The 19,783-nt window shown below is 37.9% G+C and overlaps 3 protein-coding genes across 9 annotated transcripts; all 3 read right to left on the bottom strand.

Annotated features, from left to right (window-relative positions):
* Positions 1-252: 252 nt before the first annotated feature.
* Positions 253-4,565, bottom strand: LOC108995179 (vacuolar cation/proton exchanger 3-like). Its single transcript, XM_018970685.2, has 12 exons — positions 4,117-4,565; positions 3,414-3,481; positions 3,239-3,267; positions 2,552-2,748; positions 2,210-2,422; positions 1,891-2,022; positions 1,643-1,759; positions 1,497-1,550; positions 1,272-1,388; positions 904-994; positions 750-814; positions 253-642 (listed from the first exon to the last, which is right to left on the bottom strand). Exons 1-11 carry the CDS (start codon positions 4,405-4,407, stop codon positions 753-755), a joined length of 1,371 nt encoding a protein of 456 aa, XP_018826230.1. The 5' UTR covers positions 4,408-4,565; the 3' UTR covers positions 253-642; positions 750-752.
* Positions 4,566-12,498: 7,933 nt separating this feature from the next.
* On the bottom strand, positions 12,499-15,761 carry LOC108995195 (protein-lysine methyltransferase METTL21C). 5 transcript variants are annotated; one of them, XM_035689056.1, is made up of 8 exons: positions 15,592-15,761; positions 15,428-15,489; positions 15,062-15,195; positions 14,333-14,478; positions 14,077-14,148; positions 13,039-13,146; positions 12,741-12,953; positions 12,499-12,704 (listed from the first exon to the last, which is right to left on the bottom strand). In XM_035689056.1, exons 1-7 carry the CDS (start codon positions 15,650-15,652, stop codon positions 12,772-12,774), a joined length of 765 nt encoding a protein of 254 aa, XP_035544949.1. In that variant the 5' UTR covers positions 15,653-15,761; the 3' UTR covers positions 12,499-12,704; positions 12,741-12,771. The 5 variants fall into 5 exon arrangements, with proteins under 5 accessions (XP_035544949.1, XP_018826254.1, XP_018826256.1 ...); XM_018970709.2 differs by having other exon boundaries at positions 12,499-12,953; XM_018970711.2 differs by having other exon boundaries at positions 12,499-12,947.
* A 2,090-nt stretch (positions 15,762-17,851) lies between these two features.
* On the bottom strand, positions 17,852-19,777 carry LOC118343769 (LIMR family protein At5g01460-like). 3 transcript variants are annotated; one of them, XM_035689427.1, is made up of 6 exons: positions 19,759-19,777; positions 19,600-19,665; positions 19,169-19,279; positions 18,197-18,263; positions 18,045-18,093; positions 17,852-17,949 (listed from the first exon to the last, which is right to left on the bottom strand). In XM_035689427.1, exons 1-5 carry the CDS (start codon positions 19,761-19,763, stop codon positions 18,046-18,048), a joined length of 297 nt encoding a protein of 98 aa, XP_035545320.1. In that variant the 5' UTR covers positions 19,764-19,777; the 3' UTR covers positions 17,852-17,949; position 18,045. The 3 variants fall into 3 exon arrangements, with proteins under 3 accessions (XP_035545320.1, XP_035545321.1, XP_035545319.1); XM_035689428.1 differs by having other exon boundaries at positions 17,852-17,925; XM_035689426.1 differs by having other exon boundaries at positions 17,852-18,093.
* Between the last annotated feature and the right edge of the window lie 6 nt (positions 19,778-19,783).

The raw sequence follows: 19,783 nt of genomic DNA, 5'->3' as shown, positions 1-19,783 counted from the left end.
GTTGGTCACGAGAGAGGAAATTGAAGACAACGGGGAGGGGAGAAAGAAAATGAGGGAAGTGAGAACGGATGGAAAACTAGGATTTCATGTGAACGATCAGGAGTCAAAAACAATGCCGTTTTGTTAGTCGGCGAGGCAATCTTCCAAGGGTTTGGCCTTTGGTCTCAGGCTGGGCTTCACATTAAATAACCTTAGGATGCACGTGTAAAACTAGCTAGCATATGGAGAAAACTGTGAAACACAAAACTCATGGATTGAAAACCCAAACAACAACAATTTTCATTTATTAATGGTATATTACTGATCATGGACAAAGAGTACTAAAACAATCCAACTTTTGAACTATATGCCACCATGCACTCTGTTGGCATTTTTATGAACAAAACTCTTGTAAAAACTACAAATTAAGACATTAATCTTGAGATATGCTAGATCACCATGTATTGCCAATTGTCATCAATTAGCAAGCTGCTTCATCAGTTTCGGTAATCATATATGCAGCATGCATATAAAATCCATCTCAACTTTAGGCGCATGAACCCTCGAGCAAAAATCCTGAATTGTTGTTGCTTTTTGATTGACGAATATTGAGTGCATACTTGCTGGGGATGATCAGTGACCCCAGCTGGAAAAGGCGCGCGCCTGCATTCAAATTTCTTAGGCAAGTTTCTTTACAATTCTCTATAATTATGTTACATGTAGTTAAACTAATTATGCATGTAATTGTGAAAAAATAAAATTGAAATTACTTGTTAAGTGCCGAAGACTGCTTCTGTTGTCATCTTAACTCCTGGGATGATGATATTTGCTTGGTCTGGGGGTTACAAATAATTAAGATTTAAATACTTGTGGGGAATACATGACTAAATAACCTAAAATAACGGACGTTTTGTGAGTACTTACTAAGTGGTGTTTTGGATACGAAGAAGCAGGCTGCAATGACAATATAGAATAAGAGGAGAACCAATCCTTTAAGGTAGTGAGAAGTCCCATCCTACAAAATTGGGAGTGAAAAAGACTTCAATTTGAATGAAGTACGATAATTAATTAAGAGGGAGCTTCTGCAAGAATAAATAAATGAGTAATGCTATACAGTTATAGAGTGCGCAAGTGCCGTGTAAGTCGTTTTGAAAAAGAGTGAGGTTCACTATTAAAAACTTAATTTTTTTTTTTCATGTAAGTTCTGTATTTATTCACTTTTTTTAAAGTAATTGTACGACGCTTGCCCACCCATGACTACAACTATCATTTCTCTAAATATATACACTTACCTGCAAAGTGAAAGCTGTAGCAATTATAGATAAAGCAAGAGAGCCAGTCTCGAGTATATTGAAATCAAGATTCATGTTGATTCCCATAATCCAAGCTACAATCACGCACAATGGAACCTGAGTATTTACACCGTACGAATATTAATTTGCTTAGTATTTTTGTCAAAAGTTCATGAAGAAAGCTTTAATTGATGCAGCTAGCTAGCTTCTGTTTTAAATTCTCACCACAAACATTGCAATTTGAGCTGCAGACCCCAAAGCAACACCTAAAGTTATATCCTGCATGCATTTGTGCCCAAAAGATTTCACTAATTAAAAATGGCACACAGGAAAATTAAAGCCAGTTCCAATATATATAATATAGTACTCACCAACTTGTTCTTGAAAGCAAATATGATTGCTCCTGCATGTTCCGCTGCATTTCCCACAATTGGTAGCAAGATTATGCTGAGGAAGCTAACAGACAAACCCCAAGAATCTGATGCATCCTGAAGGGGATTAATGGAATAATAATGAGTTATACCATGCATTGTAAACAGATGCCATGAATATCAATGGTACTGCTTCTCCAATTAAATGCCATGTCGAGTGTACAATTCAATTAATGTCTTTTACTTGCCTCAATTGTAGCCACGACATACTCAGACAACAAAGCTATGATTAGGGTCATCCCGAGCAACCAAGTAAATCCACTCCAGAATCCTATCACGGCTGTTTCTTCTACAGCATCATCATCACCTAGTTCTGAGTCCTGCCATAGGTTGCACCAATAATATTGTTATTACACCAAGTTTGCGTAATTTTAAAAGGAGACATTGCATGCATTCTAGTTGACATAAAGAACTTTGAGATCATTTTGTAGAATACGGCATGCGGCTCGATCCGAATGGCATATATATATATATATATATATATATATCAAATTAAGATAAAATTACCTCCTGGGATTCAAATAATTGGCGATGTGTCCACAATTGGAAGACAATGTAGGCAACGTATCCAATTAGCATTACAATGCTACTGGCTCTCGACAACTGGAGGGCTGGTTCGGCAGTCAAAGTAGCCGAGGCACCAGAATATCGAAACAACATCGGCAACAAGTGGCACAACAGTGCCAACAGCAGCAGGAGTGTGTTCACATCGGCTTGTCTCTGTTAAATCAAGTCAATTGAGCACCAACTTCAGCCGTACGTACGTGTGTATAATATCATGTAGTACTAGAATATATTTTAAAATGTTTTTTCATAATACTATTATATATATATATATATATAACTCACTCTGTCGTATTTTTGTTCTCTACCAAGGTTTGCAATGCCACCACAAAAGAGAGATGTCCCAAGAACCAGAAGAAGGTTGGAAAGAATGGATCCCAAGAGAGAATACTTGACCACGCTTATTTTACGGTCTTTTAGAGCAAATATTGCTATAATGAGCTCTGTTGCATTCCCACAAGTTGCATTTAGGAGCCCTCCCACTGCAAAATCACAAACATAAAGTAATATTTAACCTCTTCAATATGTGATTTATGAAGTACTTCTCAGATGTTAAAGGTTTCTAAGATATCATGTAAATAAACTCTCACGTACAACACTCTTTCATCTCAAAATTCAAGCTTGAAGTTATATCAACCATGAACTGAAATTATATAATTAATATTCTTATTTGACGTGTGACCTATTAATTATCCTATACTCACATTAATCAACCTCATAGTCACACATATTCCAACGAAAAGAAATCAAGCTTCAATAATTTTATAATGATGACATGATTCTATATCTTTTGATAGACATGAGGTTTTGATCAATGACATGTCGACCTCGTACTCGAAAATGTACATTTAAATGCAAAAAGACAAAGACGTTGGTATCAATCGGTTGAATTGTCCGCACACTCAGTGGTTAAATATCAAAAGCTGGAATCGAGAGATGCATGGAGAGATCAGATTGCAGGCTTTTATATACCTGTAGGACCTGTGTAGTAAGCAATTTGTCTGCATTTATGAGGAAAGAAAAGAAGAGAAAACGAGAATGATCAGCATCGATCCCACAGATAAAATGCTTTTTATAAATGATGAACTTTAAAAACTATATATCATGTAGCTAGAGAAGTATAGAAAATTTGAATAATTGGTCTTACTCTGTGAGAAAGCTGACACGTTCAGCCAATGGTACCAGTCCAAGTAAACTCAACGCGAAAATCCATGGCTGTTTTCGATCGATAAAACTAATCAGCACACTAGTATATATTGGTTGCAGAATACAAAACAATATGATATGAAAATAAATTATAATTCCAGTACTGCCTGTTTGAGCTGTTTGGATCTGCAGTTCACTCATTTTCACAGCTCGCATGCATGATTATAAACAGCTTCAGCCATTTTTCGTTTCGGCAAACAGATTCAATCCTTAATTTCTTTTTACAGTACTTCTTTTTAAAAGAGTTTTTGGCAATGAAAATAAATTTATTTATTTAGCCCCAATCACCATAATATTAAGAATAATAAGAAGAAGAACCAGGACTCATTCATAAGAACCTCGAACGGCCATATATATTTCCATTTTTTTCAACTGATCATAAGCATCTATAATATATATATATATATATATATATCTTACAGTACTTACACATAATATCTAAGATAGAGCAAGATGAAGCGAATTAAATTTACCACTTCATATGAAAACTAATGTCCAAAGTACTCATGATTAATTCGTGATATATCATTATTCCAAATTAATTAGCCTAAACAGAGAAATTAAATTAATAGGGAATTTAATCAATCAAGTCCATTATTAATTGTCATAATTAATAACTTATAACATGAAATATTATTACTTACTCTTCCAAAACCGTAACAATTGGCGAGAATGGCCAGAGGGATGGCAGGAAAGAGAACAAAAAGCTTAGTTCCAAGAATAACTTCTTGAAGGTTAGCCAACAAGCGTCTAAGGCAAGCATAAGGAACTCTTGAGACAAGAGTGAGGTCGGACTTTTTGCGAAGGGAAGAGGATGACATGTTGTGTGCTGTCCGGCCATGCCTCATGATCTCCTTGCTCAGGCTCTTGGGGTTGCCATTTTCCAACAGCCATGGTTCATGGTGACGAGGAGGGAGTGCTACGTTTGAAGACATGCTTGGTGCCACAAAACCAAATTACTGTACTAGCTAGTACTCTACCAAGAAAAGTACGTATACCAGGCCGGCTTAAAAGCTGATTTCTTAATAGCTATTTCTGTATGTATGTGCGTTATGAGGAGGGAGATACGAAAAACGAGGCAGTACTACCGTTATAAATAGCTAGCGCTGGAGATGAATGATTATATGGTAGCCAGGGTCAGCAAGGCAAGATAAGTGTGTACTGCATCTTCCTCGAAGTTTCGTATTTTTAATTGGAAAATATTTACGCAAATATTTTTCTCATAACGCTTTATGTAATTATATTTTAAATAATAGATATTTTTATAAAATATCCTATAAAAATAAAAATAAAAATATTATTCAGATACGTTTTATTAATAAGATGTTTTACATGAACTGCATGTATTTTTGTAAAATATCTTCTTAATATATATACGTCTATATAAGCAGAAAAAAAAAATTATGAGTCGGTTATTATAAATTAAGCCAATCTTCCATTTGGGAGTGAATTAATTAGTTTTAAATTTCAATCAATATTAGTACTAGAAATCAGGTTTTTTGCGGCAACCAAGTCAAAAAGTTTTTGCGACGAAACACGAATAATAAATACGCAAAGTGGACCCAAATTAGTACCATAATTTGTGTATATATATATTTATACAGATTAGGATTATTTATACAACTAATTTCTGTCTCTACCAATTTTAATACAAAAACAATGATATGAATTAATTATAAGAGATAGATCAGCATATAATATATTATAGATAGCTAGTTGGCGGTGTGCAAAAAACATTTTTTAATTAATTCAAATGCAATTTACTACAAGAAAAATGAATTTTTGTGACTATTTAATTGCGACGAAAAGGTTATTTATGATCAAAACATACTTATTTTAACTGTAAATAGTTATTTTGTTGAAATTAAATGATCACAAATAAATAATTTTTTTTGTAGTAATTATTATATGTGACTATAAGAAAGTCAGCTGTAAAATTTCAAGTTTAGACTAGTATATACTGCATGTGCACGTGTTACTAATTTATAGGTAGTCAAATGCATTCTATGTCCAGTCAAAGCTTTTAGAAGCAGACACATGAAATTAAACAGTCCACTATGAGTTCATTAAAAGTTTAAGAACATGTACTTTAATTTGGCCTCTTCTCAATCAAATCTTGTTCAAGTTTTCAGTGATGAGAAATTCTCATGCATGAAGTTTGTGCCTTTGGAACAACTCTAGTATTTTCCTTGCTGATGTGTTTTCAAATGAAAGTACCTAAAGAATGTTTTGCCCCAACGAGGGGGATATATATATTCATGGCCGAAGTGATCCCCTAGTAAGCTCATCGTGGTTCGGCCCGACCCTAGGAAAGGCTTTCCTCACAGTACACCGTGAATTCCCACTATACTCATGTGGTGAGAACTCAAAATGTCTCCTTTCACTTTTCTCAAGTAAATTCCCCTTGGTGCATGTTCGGCACCTCGCGACTATTTGGCTGCACTATCAATGACTTGACGACGCCTCAAGTTCTTCCCACCCCTTTGTTATCCGACAGTTCTGTGCGGGGGGGGGGAGGTCTGCCCACGCATTGGTCTGCGTATTGGACCATGCTTCCCACGCGCCCGTCATTTGCTCTTTGTGCTTTCGTGGGTTCTCATCGGTTGGGTTCCACAATGCCACTTCGTGCGTTTCTCGAGACCTGGCATGTCCCTTGGATTTCTGGCTCGGGGTCGCTTCGTTGTCTGTAGAATGCCAACCATCACATCCTCCTCTATATAAAGCCCCCTCCTTTCCCTCATTTTCTACGATTTCTACTTCTCATCCTCCTGCACTTTTATTCGGGCCTTCCTTCTTAGTTCCTCCCCTTTCACTTTCTTGCTTCGTTCATTCTTCCTTCTGGTTCCCAATGGCTCCCAAAGGATCTTCCGACGCTCGTTATTTGTACTTTGCCAGGCGGAGCTAGGAGACGTCGGTCTCTGCTAATGACCTTTGTGCTCTAAGGAGGATGTATGACATTCCAGAATCGGCGATGCGTAGCCGTGGTTGGACTCTGATGGGATGGCATCTCGGGTTGTGCTCTATCCCTTGATGTTTACGAACGGCCTTCAACTTCCATTCTACCACCCCATCCAGGACGTCCTCAACTTTCTGGGGTTGGCCCTAGCACAAGTCCACCCGAATGCCTAATGGCTTTTGGTTGCCAGCTGTGTGATCTTCCGGAGGGTGCTCAACTCCGGTCCTAAGACGCTCGGGAGTTTCTATCAATGTACCAGGTACTATGCCTCGATGGGAGCTTATGTAGCTTCCAGGCGCGTTCCTCCGAGAAGCTCATTGCTAGCCTAGAGAAGCGACATTCCCACATCAAGAACTGGTCCCGACAATTCTTCTTCATCTCTGGCTCAGGATGGAAGTATCCCGAGGGGGAGTAGGTCCACTAGGAGCTCCTGTTCGAAGACATTTGATCGTACGTGCCCATTAGTAAGAGCTTGTCCATCAGGTTGAACAAGAGGGAGGAGGTGAGGTTGGCGACTATGTTAGCTTGGGTGGGTACGCCCCCTTGACATTGAGACCGACGTGGTGTTAACTATTGCCAACATCACGAGATTTATGTCCTCCCTCGACAGTTCGTATGTTCTTGGTCGGGATTTCTTGGAAGCTCCCCCTTCGCTCCAGAGTCAGAAACGCCACTCCAGCCGTCTCGCAGCAGGTGATAAGAAAAAGCGTCATCGGGCGGGTCGCAATGCTATCGGTGGTCTAGGCATGAGGTTGGGGGTTCCAATTCCCACCCCATCCCGAGGGGCAACATGATTGGCGAGGCTTCCGGTAGTGAGGTTTGGGGTTCTCGGTCTTGTGCTGGGATCCCCATTCCACCTTCTCGAAGGGCCCTTGTGCAGGAGCCACAACACCCCTCTTTGTACCACTTGTGGCCCTATCGTCTTTAGATCACGTCATCGTAGAGGAGGAAGGTGACAATGGCCTTCAAATGACCTTCTTCAATGCCTTCATCAAACTTGCAACCCATGGGCTTGTACTGGAGGTTGGGTCTTTCCCTTCCTTTGAAGAATCGCTCCTACCGGAGGACCCCATTCCTCCAATCATAGGGGCCGAAGCTCCCCCTGCCCCTTCAAGTTCTCGACTGACTGATCGGGAAAAGGTCGGGTCAAGTTCTCCTTTCGTCGTGGAGTTGAGCGACGGCTGTGTGTTCATCTCATCACCTTCCCTCGGCTACTCTCCAGAACCAAAAGTCGGTTCCTACTTGGCTTTAGATGAAGCGGTGCCACAACCTTCTATTGTCGGTGAGCCAGATTTTCCTAAGGTGGAGGTCGTCTCCAAGACAGAAGAAGTGTTTGCGTAAGTTAAAGCTCTTGTGACCACTGTAGGCCCCTCCCTGGGGCCCATTGCCTTTGAGGAGACGGTGTTGGTGGAGCCCAAGGCCTGAGCTGACGAGATTCAAGGTCGTGGGTGAAGCGTCGGAGGATCGCGACAATGGCCCCTCCTTTGAATCTGTTCTGGATGAGCCCAGGCCCTCGTGGTAGTTGGGGGGTGTCAGGCCGCCCCCACACGCCGAGGCAAAGAGGCCCCAAAAGACTGGTCTGGGCTTTGAGAGGGCTCGGATCAAAGCGATTGGTCTGGGAATGTGTCGTTGCCCACATGTGAAGGATGCGCTTCTATAGGATATATCTCAGAGATGATGCCACTGTTGATGTCGTGTTTCACAATCCGAGCAACTCCCCACGATGGGTCGATCTATTCCTACAAATATGAGAGAAATCAGGGCTCGGGGTGATGAGAAACACCTCTGATACCTAAGTCAGCTTGGGTTCTCAGTTTGTGATTTAAGGGAGCTTCAAATGAAAGTGCCTAAAGAGTTTTTTGTCCTAGCGAAGGGGATATATATATATATATATATATATATACCTGGTCGGAGTGGTCCCCTGGCAAGCTGATCGTGGCCATGTTGTTTTGTATTCAGGTCGTGCCTCCTTCCCATGTTCTACCAAGCAACAGGTCGTCCATGCCCGATCATGGTAACAGTTGACAATGCAGGGTGCACGTCATGGCGTGCCCGCCCCCGACCTTCATTAAATGCGGCATGGTTTCGTCCTGGCGCACCCACCTTCCAGGTTTATCTAGCCGTTGATGTTTAGTGACCAGGGTTGTCTCTGACACTGTGTATGGGGATTGTCGGCCAGGAGTGGTATTAGACCTTCTGACCCAAGGATTCACGTTCTATGCATCCGACTTCGCTGCCTTCTTTGGGTCTCTTGGGCCGTCCTTGCACTTCTCGGCCCGGCCCATCCTATCCTTCCATACTAATTTCCTACTATCAGACTACTCTTAAGCCCATCGATGCTTTACGGGCTGGACCCGTGTGATTCGGCCCGACCTGGGATGGTCTCCCTCACATTAATTCTCATTAATGAACACAAGTCAAAAACTCTAAATGCAGATGAGGCCATGCAGTTTCACCAATTGAGTCAGCATGAACATCATTCTCTAAAAGGTACATGCAGGATACTGTATTCTGAACCAAGAGAATTCCAATATTTCTTACTACCTCCCTACTGGAGCCACTTAACCATGCAAAAAATCAAAAACAAAAGGGCCAAGAACGATGCAACTTGTTCTATTTTGTTTGGGTTCAGATGTTAACTTGCTAGCTGTTTTCATCCACAAAAACATCTAATGGTAATGGGAGTAACCGTATCACGCTGTAATCTTTGCAATGATTCACCTCTCAATGCTTTGTTTGTATCGTGTTTATGTCACTTTCGTATTGCCGTGATGCGAAAGATCAAGACCAACTTGCATAATTTACAGCCAAAGTAATTAATTTCTTGTGGCCATAGCTAGCTAGCTTTGCTTGCGGTTATAACCACGTACGTACAGGATCGAGCTACATAGTCCATAAGATCAGAAGAACGTACAAATCACCTCCTCCGTACACGTAGCACTGTGGCATGCATGGAAAGTACCCTTCCTGGAAACTTCCCAAGTCTGTCCGTACAAAACCAGACGGTTATCATGACCCTAACATGTCACATGATATGATACGCTCGAGAAAACATATAGAAAGGACAAAACTGCTAATGTTATGGATGTTCGAAAGGCAAGTTTTGCTAACAAATTAATTAACTTAATTTGCATGATAAGCCTATAATTAATTTACCAGCTTCCTTGTTACATGATCAGTAATTTATTATTAACGCACTAATGTTTAAAATAAGGCATATTAATTATGGTTTCCCCACAAGAAAATCGTGGCATGAAAACTGCACAAAGTGCCAAGGCAAGGAAAGTAGAAAGAAGCTTCGCTAGCTATAATATGCAGGTAGAAGTAGATAAAGCAAAATTAGTCTTCAAGCCGGTGTCTATATACATATATATATATATATATATAAGATCATATTTGCAACACCAAATTGTGGCTATATATGTATATATATGGATGAAATATTTGGCTGCATCAACATGAGTTTTTTTGGGCATTCTACTCAAGGAAGGTTAGTACTGCTTAATCACGGGTAATATTATATGCTATATATATATATATATATATATATATATATATATATATATCGCTTTATCATCTGTTTTTTGGATTCAGATCATCAAGCATGGCGAGTTTACAACCATTTTCTTGCCGACACACATTATTCGGTGCAATTTTGTTTGTTTTCATCTTTTTGGGTAATGCTTATATATATAGTTTTTAAGCTTTTGATCAGGTGGGAAGAGGTGTGTGCTGTTGTTACAGGCGATTTGCATGCATTCGGCTCCTGTGTCATCAAGAAATGGCCAGAGATCACAGGCCCACTGCAGATTTCATGTGAAGGGCATGCAAAAGATCAAATACATTTTTTTGTCGTCCCCATGCATCAATATATATATATATATATATATATATATATATATATATATATATATATATGCCACTAGAATGCGTGAGATAACCCCGAACTGATGCCCACCTTTCCTATAATTGATCTCTTCACCTCTTTCATGTATAGATTATGATCAACTTGAGTCCAGAACCAACCCACATGGACGCGGAATGGATGCATATGCAGTCCCATCCCAATCTAGGTTAACGTTGAGCCTGAGCACCAAAGTCCAAAATATATTTGCCCCCACCCTACATGTGTTACGCAGCTTCCGCGAAGCTTCGTCTTTCTACCTCAGCATTACCGGACGGTTCTGTACGGACAGTTGCTATATGTGTATTTTTTTCACTTCCATATGATATATATATATAGCAGCTGAAAAACACATATATATATATATGTATGTAATTTGTGGTGTCAAAGTGTAAATATGATTCTGAAAGTGTATAACTTGATTGCTTGGTCGAAGTCCTGATCTACTCTTCAGAACGTTGAAACGTCAACCTTGTGGTAGTCTTTTGGGGATTAATGCAGTTGATCACGCAATACTGGAAAACCTCTGATTTCCTCTTTCCAGTAATATATATATATGGAGAGAGAGAGAGAGAGAGAGAGAGAGTGCATATATACCACACGTGACATGTCTTTTGTTTGCATGCAGTACTGCTGGGGATGTCGATGTATATATATTTCTACGCTATAGAACCTCTACTTCGTTAGGATATTATCGCCACGTGTGATTTAGAACTTGGCATTGGTTCTCACTTCTCTCTGTGGTTTAATTAGAAGTTTGAACTTGATATTAGTTCCATCTTAAGGATTTTGTCTGATTAGAGTATATAGCCTATAAACATGCTTGTATGATAACTCCTCAATCCATTTTGATTGTTGAGTTTCCGAGATTATTTGAGAGGAAGAAATTCTTGTTCATTATAATAGTTTTAGATCCCGTTTGGATACAAAACAGTTTCATCTTATCTCATCTCATCTCATCTCATCATTACAAATTTATCATCTTATCATTACAATTCAACTTTTTCAAATTCTAAAATAATAAAAATAATATTCTAATAATATTTTATTCAACTTTCATCTAAAATCATATAATCTCATCTCATTATCCAAACGCAATCCAAATGGGGCCTTAATGAGAGCTCCAATTACCATTTGACTAGTATGGGAGTATGGGGCCCAAATGTAACTATGAGCTCCCTTGGAGCATTACATGTTTGTGTTTGAAATAAAATCAGATCTAATGCATGTCACATGCACTATGCTTAAGCAACCAAGCCGAAATAGGAGCTTAAGCCAATTTCCAACTCGTTGATATCTCCCTAATCAAGCAGTACTTTTTTAGGTCAGACTCTCAAAATACATGCAAACACAAAAGAAATCGGTAGTTTTGGAAAGCTAGTGCAAGACAAACTGAAAGCAACAACCTAGTCATCGATACAAATGTCAAGGAGATGAAACTTATGTCGACTACCTCGACTACCTTTGTCCACTGATTTAATATCAGTCGAGGCTAATCTTTTTACACAGGAATTTCATTGCCCATGAAGAATGCTTGTTTCAATCTTTGTCCAAAAATTGAACTTGAGCCAAAGAGTTCAATGATCAAATAATTAAAGAGGCCATGTGGTCCAAGCAAAATAATAGCAGTACTAGCAATCAGCTACCAACAATTATTGATAAACGACAGCCATATTATTTGTGGGACTATTTTTATAATGACTAGCTGGGAGCTTTTCCAGACTAAACATTCTCAGAAAGCCTGTCTCCCAGTCACATTCCAAGATGATGAATCGTTCAAGGGCATCCAAGGAGTAGGGGGAGGAGTATGATATTGTCTTGGTCCAAAAGAAAACCTTTCAAATTTGTCAGAACTCATAGATTCTACGTCATTGGTTCATTCAACTAGGGTTCTAAGAAACCAGAGCCAAGTACAAGTTCATGTGAGCTGGCCTGGGCGAGGCTTATGGTTGCAATGCGAGCATAAGTTGAGAACATAGACCACATTGCACATGCTACATACTGAATATCAGTACTATGACAGCCTAGCTAGTTGGCTCCTGACAATTGAAAATAGTACATCCCCAAGACCATACAATCGGCCAAGATCTACATCTTCAGACAAGAGTTATGGTCCCCCATCAACAATTCTCCCTCTCCAATAAGATGCCATTACAATATTTGACATGGTCGTAAATGATGGGTAATCTTCCAAAACAATGGCAGTCATTTGTGTACAGAGAGGCCACAGATGATTTTACATGAATAAGAAAAAGCTGACCAAAATTCATCTCAAACTCTTGAATGACAACATAACTATTGTGCTCAAGGAATACCAAAACACTCCCGATGTAAGCATATCTACTGAAAATTCTAAAAAAGAAAAATGGGAGTGCAAAGAATTATTGACCTTGTTCGACTCAACTGATTGCAATTTCTAATTTCAGCTTCAACTATTAACTATATATTGTCTCCAGAAACAGTAGCATGCCTGGGCTTGATGCAATACACACGGGAACCAATGTGCTTTACTTCAAGACCAACATTCTCACAGCCAGTAAAGAAGAGGGACTCATCCTCCTTCCCAATTCTGCGCCTCCAGCTCATTAAAAATACTGGCTGGGGAAACCCGACCCCTGCTTCTGCAGGTAAGAGGCATAACAATATCAGCAAGATTAGCAATTCAGTCCATCACATATGTACACATAATTTTTTTTATCACTGTACCACCATTCTGTTCAATCTCCATCCTTTTAACTGCTTTGTTATCCTTGGGCTTGTAAGATTTGAGAAGAAAGGACAAAGTCTTTATCAAGTTTGTGTACTGTTTCACATCTACAAGCAGACAAGAAAAAAACACATTAAGACCTATTTTTTTTTTTTCGGAGAGAAATATGGAGGGCAAACAGGATGGGGCAGGGGATACGGCGCTAGAAGTGTGCAATTAACCCCTAGGGGTTCACTCAAGTAACCTGGGTTGGCTCAAGTGGTAAAGGCCTTGGTCTTGGTGGTATGCTCCCTCCAAGGTCCAAGGTTCGAATCCCATAGCGGCAAACAATCTCTAGGCCCCTAGGGGCCATCGGATTGGGGGATTTTTTCCTTAAATTACCCGAAATGCACTTGCAGGAAACTCCTAGTTGAGGGCTTGTGCATCCCCGGGATTAGTCGGGACGCTGTTCCCAGACACCCGGTGCCAATAAAAAAAAAGTGTAGTTTCCTGTTTTATAGGCACGAAGACAAAAGACAAACACTAGCTCTTTCCCTCTAAGATGGAAATTAATTCAAGGTTTTCTACCATAAAATTCTCATCGATTTACATTGTTCATAATCAAGTTGAAAAATTAATCCAAGAACCACAAAGCCAAAGAGTCAAAAAATATCGTGAACATGCTTTAGCATCTTACCAATGCTCAGAAATCTTTACAAAACTACTAAAACCATTGAAGTAATTATGTAATCAGGGATGACTTGGGAAAGAGTTCTTCACTGGAAGAGCCATATTGGTTTTCAACAACAATATCTCAAGAATATCCAAACCTCCAGACTGTAATGTATGGAACTTGTAGCTTTGGATGGTGGGTTTCTCCCCCACTTTGCTGGTCTAATTTTATGCATGGCTTTTTTTCTTTTGTTTTAAATAGCCAATTTCTGTCAGTGCATATCGTGTACTTTGAAGTGTTCGTTGCATGAAAATATCCCCTATCTCCCCCACAAAAAAAAAAGGCCAGTTTAATTGAGTGAAATAAAAAAAGATCAGAAGCTTACACAATAAGATATCACTAGCAATAATCAGGTCCCAATCTGGGTCAGTGATAGGAAAGGTTTCTCCCCATGTATCTGTAAACAGAAGCATGGTCTGGTATTAACGACAACTACACCAAAATAAAATCAATTATGAAAATCCAATAACAGTGAATGAGAAATGCCACATTCTATAGAGTGATTGCATTAAAAAACTTGTACTCCTCAGTAATTGACCACATATGACTCACAAGTTCGTGGGCATTAAAAGAGAACCCACGCTTTATGTGAGGAAGGACAGGTATAATCCCGTTAGCCCTGCAGTTATGAGCTACGTTCTCTTCAATTTCCTGGTCATCATAGTCTGATGTCGTGATGTCAAGACAAAAAGACTTTCGGAGATATATGGCCAAAGCACCAGTGCCACTGCCATTAGAAAGAATACTTAGAATCTACAGACAAACACTACAGCCTTTACACATCAAGTTTAAACAGAGAGAACTTACCATATTGCACACTAATCAAGAATAATTAAGTGTATCCTATTTTTTTTTTATCGGTAATTAAGTGTAGCCTATTATTGTAAGCAATAAAAAACAAGTATCAGAAGATAAAGAAACCTAAAATGTGCAGTAACCACGATTAAAAATTCAATAAGGCATACTAGTTTCATATCCCAAGCCACTGCCTCAATGAATTCATGCTGCAGAAGAATGAGTCACCGATGCACAAACCTCATACATAAGCACAAAGTTTGGGTATTGACATGTATTCATTACCCATATTGCTCCAACCAGGCTAGAGACAAAAGGTACATCCACATAATAGATAGAATATGGAGTAGTCGCAAATAAACAACAAAACAAGATTTTACTGCACATAACAAAATCAAGGAGCAAAAAAAAATCACTATCAACAGGAGTGCCAATCACATGCTAAAGACTGCCAAGAATGAACCAATACGGTCACAATTTCATCAAATACTAACAACGACGAGCAATAGACCCACCTGCCCAATTCAATGCATCGCCGGCCTTCTATCCATGAACGGTGCTGAACCAAAAATTCTGCAAAAGCAAATGTCCCAGGCCAGAGTAAATTGGCATTCAACTGGTGAAACGAAAATTCCCGGATGAACAACTCCTACATACAAGCAAACGCATGGGTAGTGTAAGAACAGGAATATAACCCCGTTTAAATGCCCAGTTGGCTAGCCAGCTATGTGGAAGTGCAGGTTTGCATTTTCGCTTATGAACTCCCAAAGAAGGAAAAAGAAATGCCCCTATGGGTAGAATTTTCGCACAAACAAACCAAACCCAATTTAGCAAATCAATCCAAATTAACAGTATTGATCATGTAAAGGAATAAGCTTTACCATTCCGGGAAATTCATGCCTCCTCTCCTCGTAGCTTTGCTGAGCCTCTGTCTTCTCATTATCTACAAGGAAATGGGCAGGTTTGTATTTGATATGAAACGAACAGAGCGAGAGAGCTATATGCAATCATTAAAAATAAAAATAAAAAGAGCGCGACAGAGTACGAGAAGAAGTGTCATCTTCGTCGGGGAAAAGCGAAGATGGAGAGAATAAAGCTATATCCATTCTCTTGCTTGTTTTTCGTTCTTTTTCTTTCAATCCAGGCTGCCGCTACAGACCAGAGAGACCAGACCTAGCCAACGCTTCCTTCTCTGTTTCCTTCCTGGCCCCGCACGCCGTGTATTTGACCCCAACGCCGAGGAACCCAGCGAACGAAGTAAATACGAAAACGACATGCCGTTTCGCCACCACAGTTCTACTCTTAATCCGAACGTCATGATGATTGATTTTGTTCTCTACTTTCATGTTCACTGATTTTGTAATTCATCCGAGTGAGTTTAAATTTATGATGGCATTCGCTGTGAAACCGAGTAGGTATGAGTTTAATAGTTCAATTTGAAATCTAATTACTAGATAAGTAATGCTACATATAATCGTAAAATATGTAAGTATCGTGTAATCATTTTGAAAAAGAGTATGATCTATTATTAAAAAATTAATTTTTTTTTATGCAGATCTCGCATTTACTCACTTTTTTCAAAACAATTGCACGATAATTATGCACTACACGACTGTAAATATCATTTATCTTAATAGATTGACTGTGAGTTTTTCATTTAAGCATTGGCTGATCTTTTTGGTTAGTTCATATCTGTGCTAGGCATCAGTGTTGGCATGGAATGGAAGGAATTTTTTAAAACATTCATTGATGGTATGGGTCTATTGGGTTTCTATTGAAAATAAGATTGTAGCCCTGGAATTATGAGATGAGTTAGATTAAAGTTAAAAAATTGAATAAAGTATTGTTAGAATATATTTTTTAATATTATTTTTATTTTGAGATTTGAAAAAATTGAATTATTTATTTTATTTTGTATTGGAAGTTAGAAAAATTATAATGATTAATTGAGATGAGATATTTTTTAAAAACAAACGAAACGTCTCTCCAATTGCTTGGCTACCTCCCATTTTATTACAAGATTCTTCTCATTTTAGATTTTATCTTACAAGAGCTTGATTTTGACATTATTTTATAGAATAATGCTGGCATACCCTCTCATTTTATCCCCTCATTTTGACCGCTCATGTATTTAATTTTTATTTTTATTTCACTTACTGATTAAGGAAGTGACTATAGTGTATTAATTTTTTTTAAATGTTAAAAAAATGTGAAAAAGAAACAAATAAAAAATAAAGAAGATGAATTTTACCTAGAGGTCAATTCAAATCCATTAAGCAAGCAATTCAAATCCATTGAGCAAGCAATTCAAATCCATCCAACAAATCCTTTCCTTAAGAGATGTTTGTTATATACTACACTCATACCCCATCATGTGAATATGGTATTATCCATTAACAACTAATTTTTTTCATTTCGAAAAAATAAGAATTGATATCGAGGTTATAAAGAATGCTACATCACCCTAATAAGATATATGTAAAATGAGAGTGTAGTACATAACAAATTTTTCCTCTAAACATAACATTCTTCTTTCTCTAAACATAATATTTTCTTTCTCCAAAGTCCAAACATAATAATAATGAACTCAAGAAACATGGAATACTTGAGGTTGAGTTTGAAGAGAAAAAACTGAATTTAAATTTCTAATCAATTATGATTTCAAATTCAAAATTAAAAAAAAATTAAAAATCTTATATGGCTTTAGTGCAAATCCAAAAATAGAAAAAATATATATATGAACCAAACAAGGGATGTACTTAAAAAAAAAAAAAAAAAAAGAACCAAACAAGGGATTTAGATTTCAAGGACTCAAATCCAAATTCGCCTTCTCAAGTCCAGCCATCCAACAAACCATAAAGGTAATACTTTTAACTGGATAGTGATAAATGCAACTTTGGGGCAAAATAAAAAGAAAATTCATTTAAGCTTAAAACAAGACCCGGTATGCTGAAATCCAGAACACGTTAATCAAATCAAACAACTTCCATAATCTTCCTTGGCACGCAAAGGCTTTTCTTCTGATCAGCCTTTCTAATACTTTTCGAACTTAGTACAAGACAACATAAGGTATAAACACAAAATTATGAATCGTAAAAACGGATGGCTCTTACAACTTTTTTGTGCTCGATGGCTATATTACATCAAGGGTAAATTATCAAAACCCTGTTCCCACGTGTGCTGCCCAAGCCAATATATAACACAAGTTAAACAAAGGTATAATACATACAGAATGTGTGTGTGTGAGAGAGAGAGAGAGAGAGAGAGAGAGAGAATAAACAGTAGCAGCATTCGCAGCACTCCCCACGCCACTCTCACTGCAGCAACCCAATTCAACTTGGATGATATCTGCCTACTTTTCTGACCTTCCAAATCAGACCTTTCAACGTAGAGCAGAAATTGGCTATACACATCCGACATGAAATCGCCCCAAAAGAGAGAATTAACTGAAAATCTGACGCCACCAGGTGGGTGCATGCTCTTCTAAGCATAACATACCTTAAGTGGAAAGTTGAAACCTGCCACTGGGTTTTCTTCTTCTCCATCCCTGAAATTTTGAAGGAAACATGTAAGATCCTCAGGTTCAGGCAAGGCTCAACACGTGCTTTCAAAAACAAGGAAAAACAAAAATTTCAGCGCAGGAAGCTTACAAAAGCAGCGTAATACACAAAGGTCAATCCCGCAAGACAAACAAAGGCAATTTGAAACACGTTGTACCTGCAAATGCAATGATTAATATTCCAAGCAAAACAGTGGTATGCCTGCCAAATCAGAGTTAATAAGTGCTAGAGGTGTAATCGGTTCGGTCCCTGTGGGTGTCACAGACCGAAAATTTCGGTCCACCTTTTTTTCAGACTAGACCGTTAGCTATCGGTCCGATTCGGTCCCATACGAACTAGGAATATTTTTTCCTTTTTTCTTAATAAAATTAATAAAAAAATTAATTAAATTAGTAAAATTAATATTAAGTGAGTTCTTTAATGTAGATTATGTAACTAATTCATTAAAAAAATAATAAATTATAATTTTTTATAATGTTAATAATTACTAACTTATTACTTTAGTATTCATAATGACCTATATTAAAATTCTAACATTTTATATAAGGTTAATGAATATTAAATAATTTCATTGTCCATAGATTATTCATGCTCACTTGCAACATAGGTATCTAAAAAAACAAATTACCTAATTACTTCAATTAGGTGTAAATAATAGAGTATGTATCTACATATAATAACATATATTATCATATAAAAACAAAAACATATATTATCATATGATATATTAGTTAATTAATAACATATATTATTTTACATTTTATATGGTTAATGGTAATAGATTAGATGAAAATTACATAATTAACTTATACAACTACTATATAAAATAATATTATATATATATGAAATATTAAAAATATTTATATGTAAGCATTTCGGTCCGTTCTAGTCCGGTCCAATCCAAAAAAGCCACACCCCAGGACCGGACTGAAACTGAATTCCTCAGACACCATGGACCGAGACCGACCAACATGATTTTCAGTCCAGTCCGGTCGGTTTTTCCGGTTTGGACCGAAAATTTTTCACCCCTAAACTCGGTGCATTATAACCATTATAACTCACTTGTACAAATATCTAATTCCACGAAGTGATTGCAGCGTGTGGCCAAATATTTCCTGTGCTGCAGTTGCTTGAGCATAGTATGCAAATGCTGTAGAGCAGAACTGTATCACACTGAGATAGGAGAACAAAAAAATTAAGACCATTTTCCATGTAACTGCCTACAGGCATTTTAGAGGGTAGTTATTTCTTTAAAGGCATTTCTTACCCTGTCAATTTGATTCATGAGAAAAAAAATATGATATCTAATCTTAAAAGCTAAAGCGAAATTGCAGATTCAACAATGTTATACAATTGATGGAGTTAAAAACAATACGTGGAAAGTTTCATGGTACACAGTAAAATACTTCAACAATAAGTGGGACTAGAATTGGTTATTAAAGTTTCTACTTCAAATATACGAGTGGAAAATGAAAAGGATCAAAGATACTAACCTGATGGAGCAAAGAAGAATAAGACCAACGTTAAATAGAAAAGAGTTCATAAGAGTGGCTCCCCACCTGTGAACAGATTATATAAATTGATGAGCCACAAGTGTCGGGCTACAGAAAAATAAAACAAAAGCAAAATGCTAATTCTGCAAGAGTCATTACTTCATGGGGTGGATAGTAATGAAAA

The sequence above is a fragment of the Juglans regia genome, chromosome 4 (genome assembly GCF_001411555.2).
Source record: "Juglans regia cultivar Chandler chromosome 4, Walnut 2.0, whole genome shotgun sequence".
Taxonomy (NCBI): Eukaryota; Viridiplantae; Streptophyta; class Magnoliopsida; order Fagales; family Juglandaceae; genus Juglans; species Juglans regia.
This window is presented reverse-complemented; position numbering and strand designations above follow the sequence as displayed.

Bases quoted from the DNA above. Each gene is read 5' to 3' on its own strand.
- LOC108995179 (XM_018970685.2), bottom strand. From the start codon at position 4,407: ATGTCTTCAAACGTAGCACTCCCTCCTCGTCACCATGAACCATGGCTG. The intron at 2,023-2,209 runs GTAATTTTATCT...AACCTATGGCAG, and splicing joins AATTATTTGAATCCCAGGAG to GACTCAGAACTAGGTGATGA. The intron at 1,551-1,642 runs GTGAGTACTATA...AAATGCATGCAG, and splicing joins TTGCTTTCAAGAACAAGTTG to GATATAACTTTAGGTGTTGC.
- LOC108995195 (XM_018970709.2), bottom strand. From the start codon at position 15,652: ATGGATATAGCTTTATTCTCTCCATCTTCGCTTTTCCCCGACGAAGAT. The intron at 14,479-15,061 runs GTGGGTCTATTG...TTCTAATGGCAG, and splicing joins CGATGCATTGAATTGGGCAG to TGGCACTGGTGCTTTGGCCA. The intron at 13,147-14,076 runs GTAAGCTTCTGA...GTCTGCTTGTAG, and splicing joins TGCTAGTGATATCTTATTGT to ATGTGAAACAGTACACAAAC.
- LOC118343769 (XM_035689426.1), bottom strand. The intron at 19,280-19,599 runs GTTAGTATCTTT...CTCCTATCTCAG, and splicing joins ATTCTTCTTTGCTCCATCAG to TGTGATACAGTTCTGCTCTA. The intron at 18,264-19,168 runs GTGAGTTATAAT...TTGCATTTGCAG, and splicing joins GGAATTAGATATTTGTACAA to GTACAACGTGTTTCAAATTG.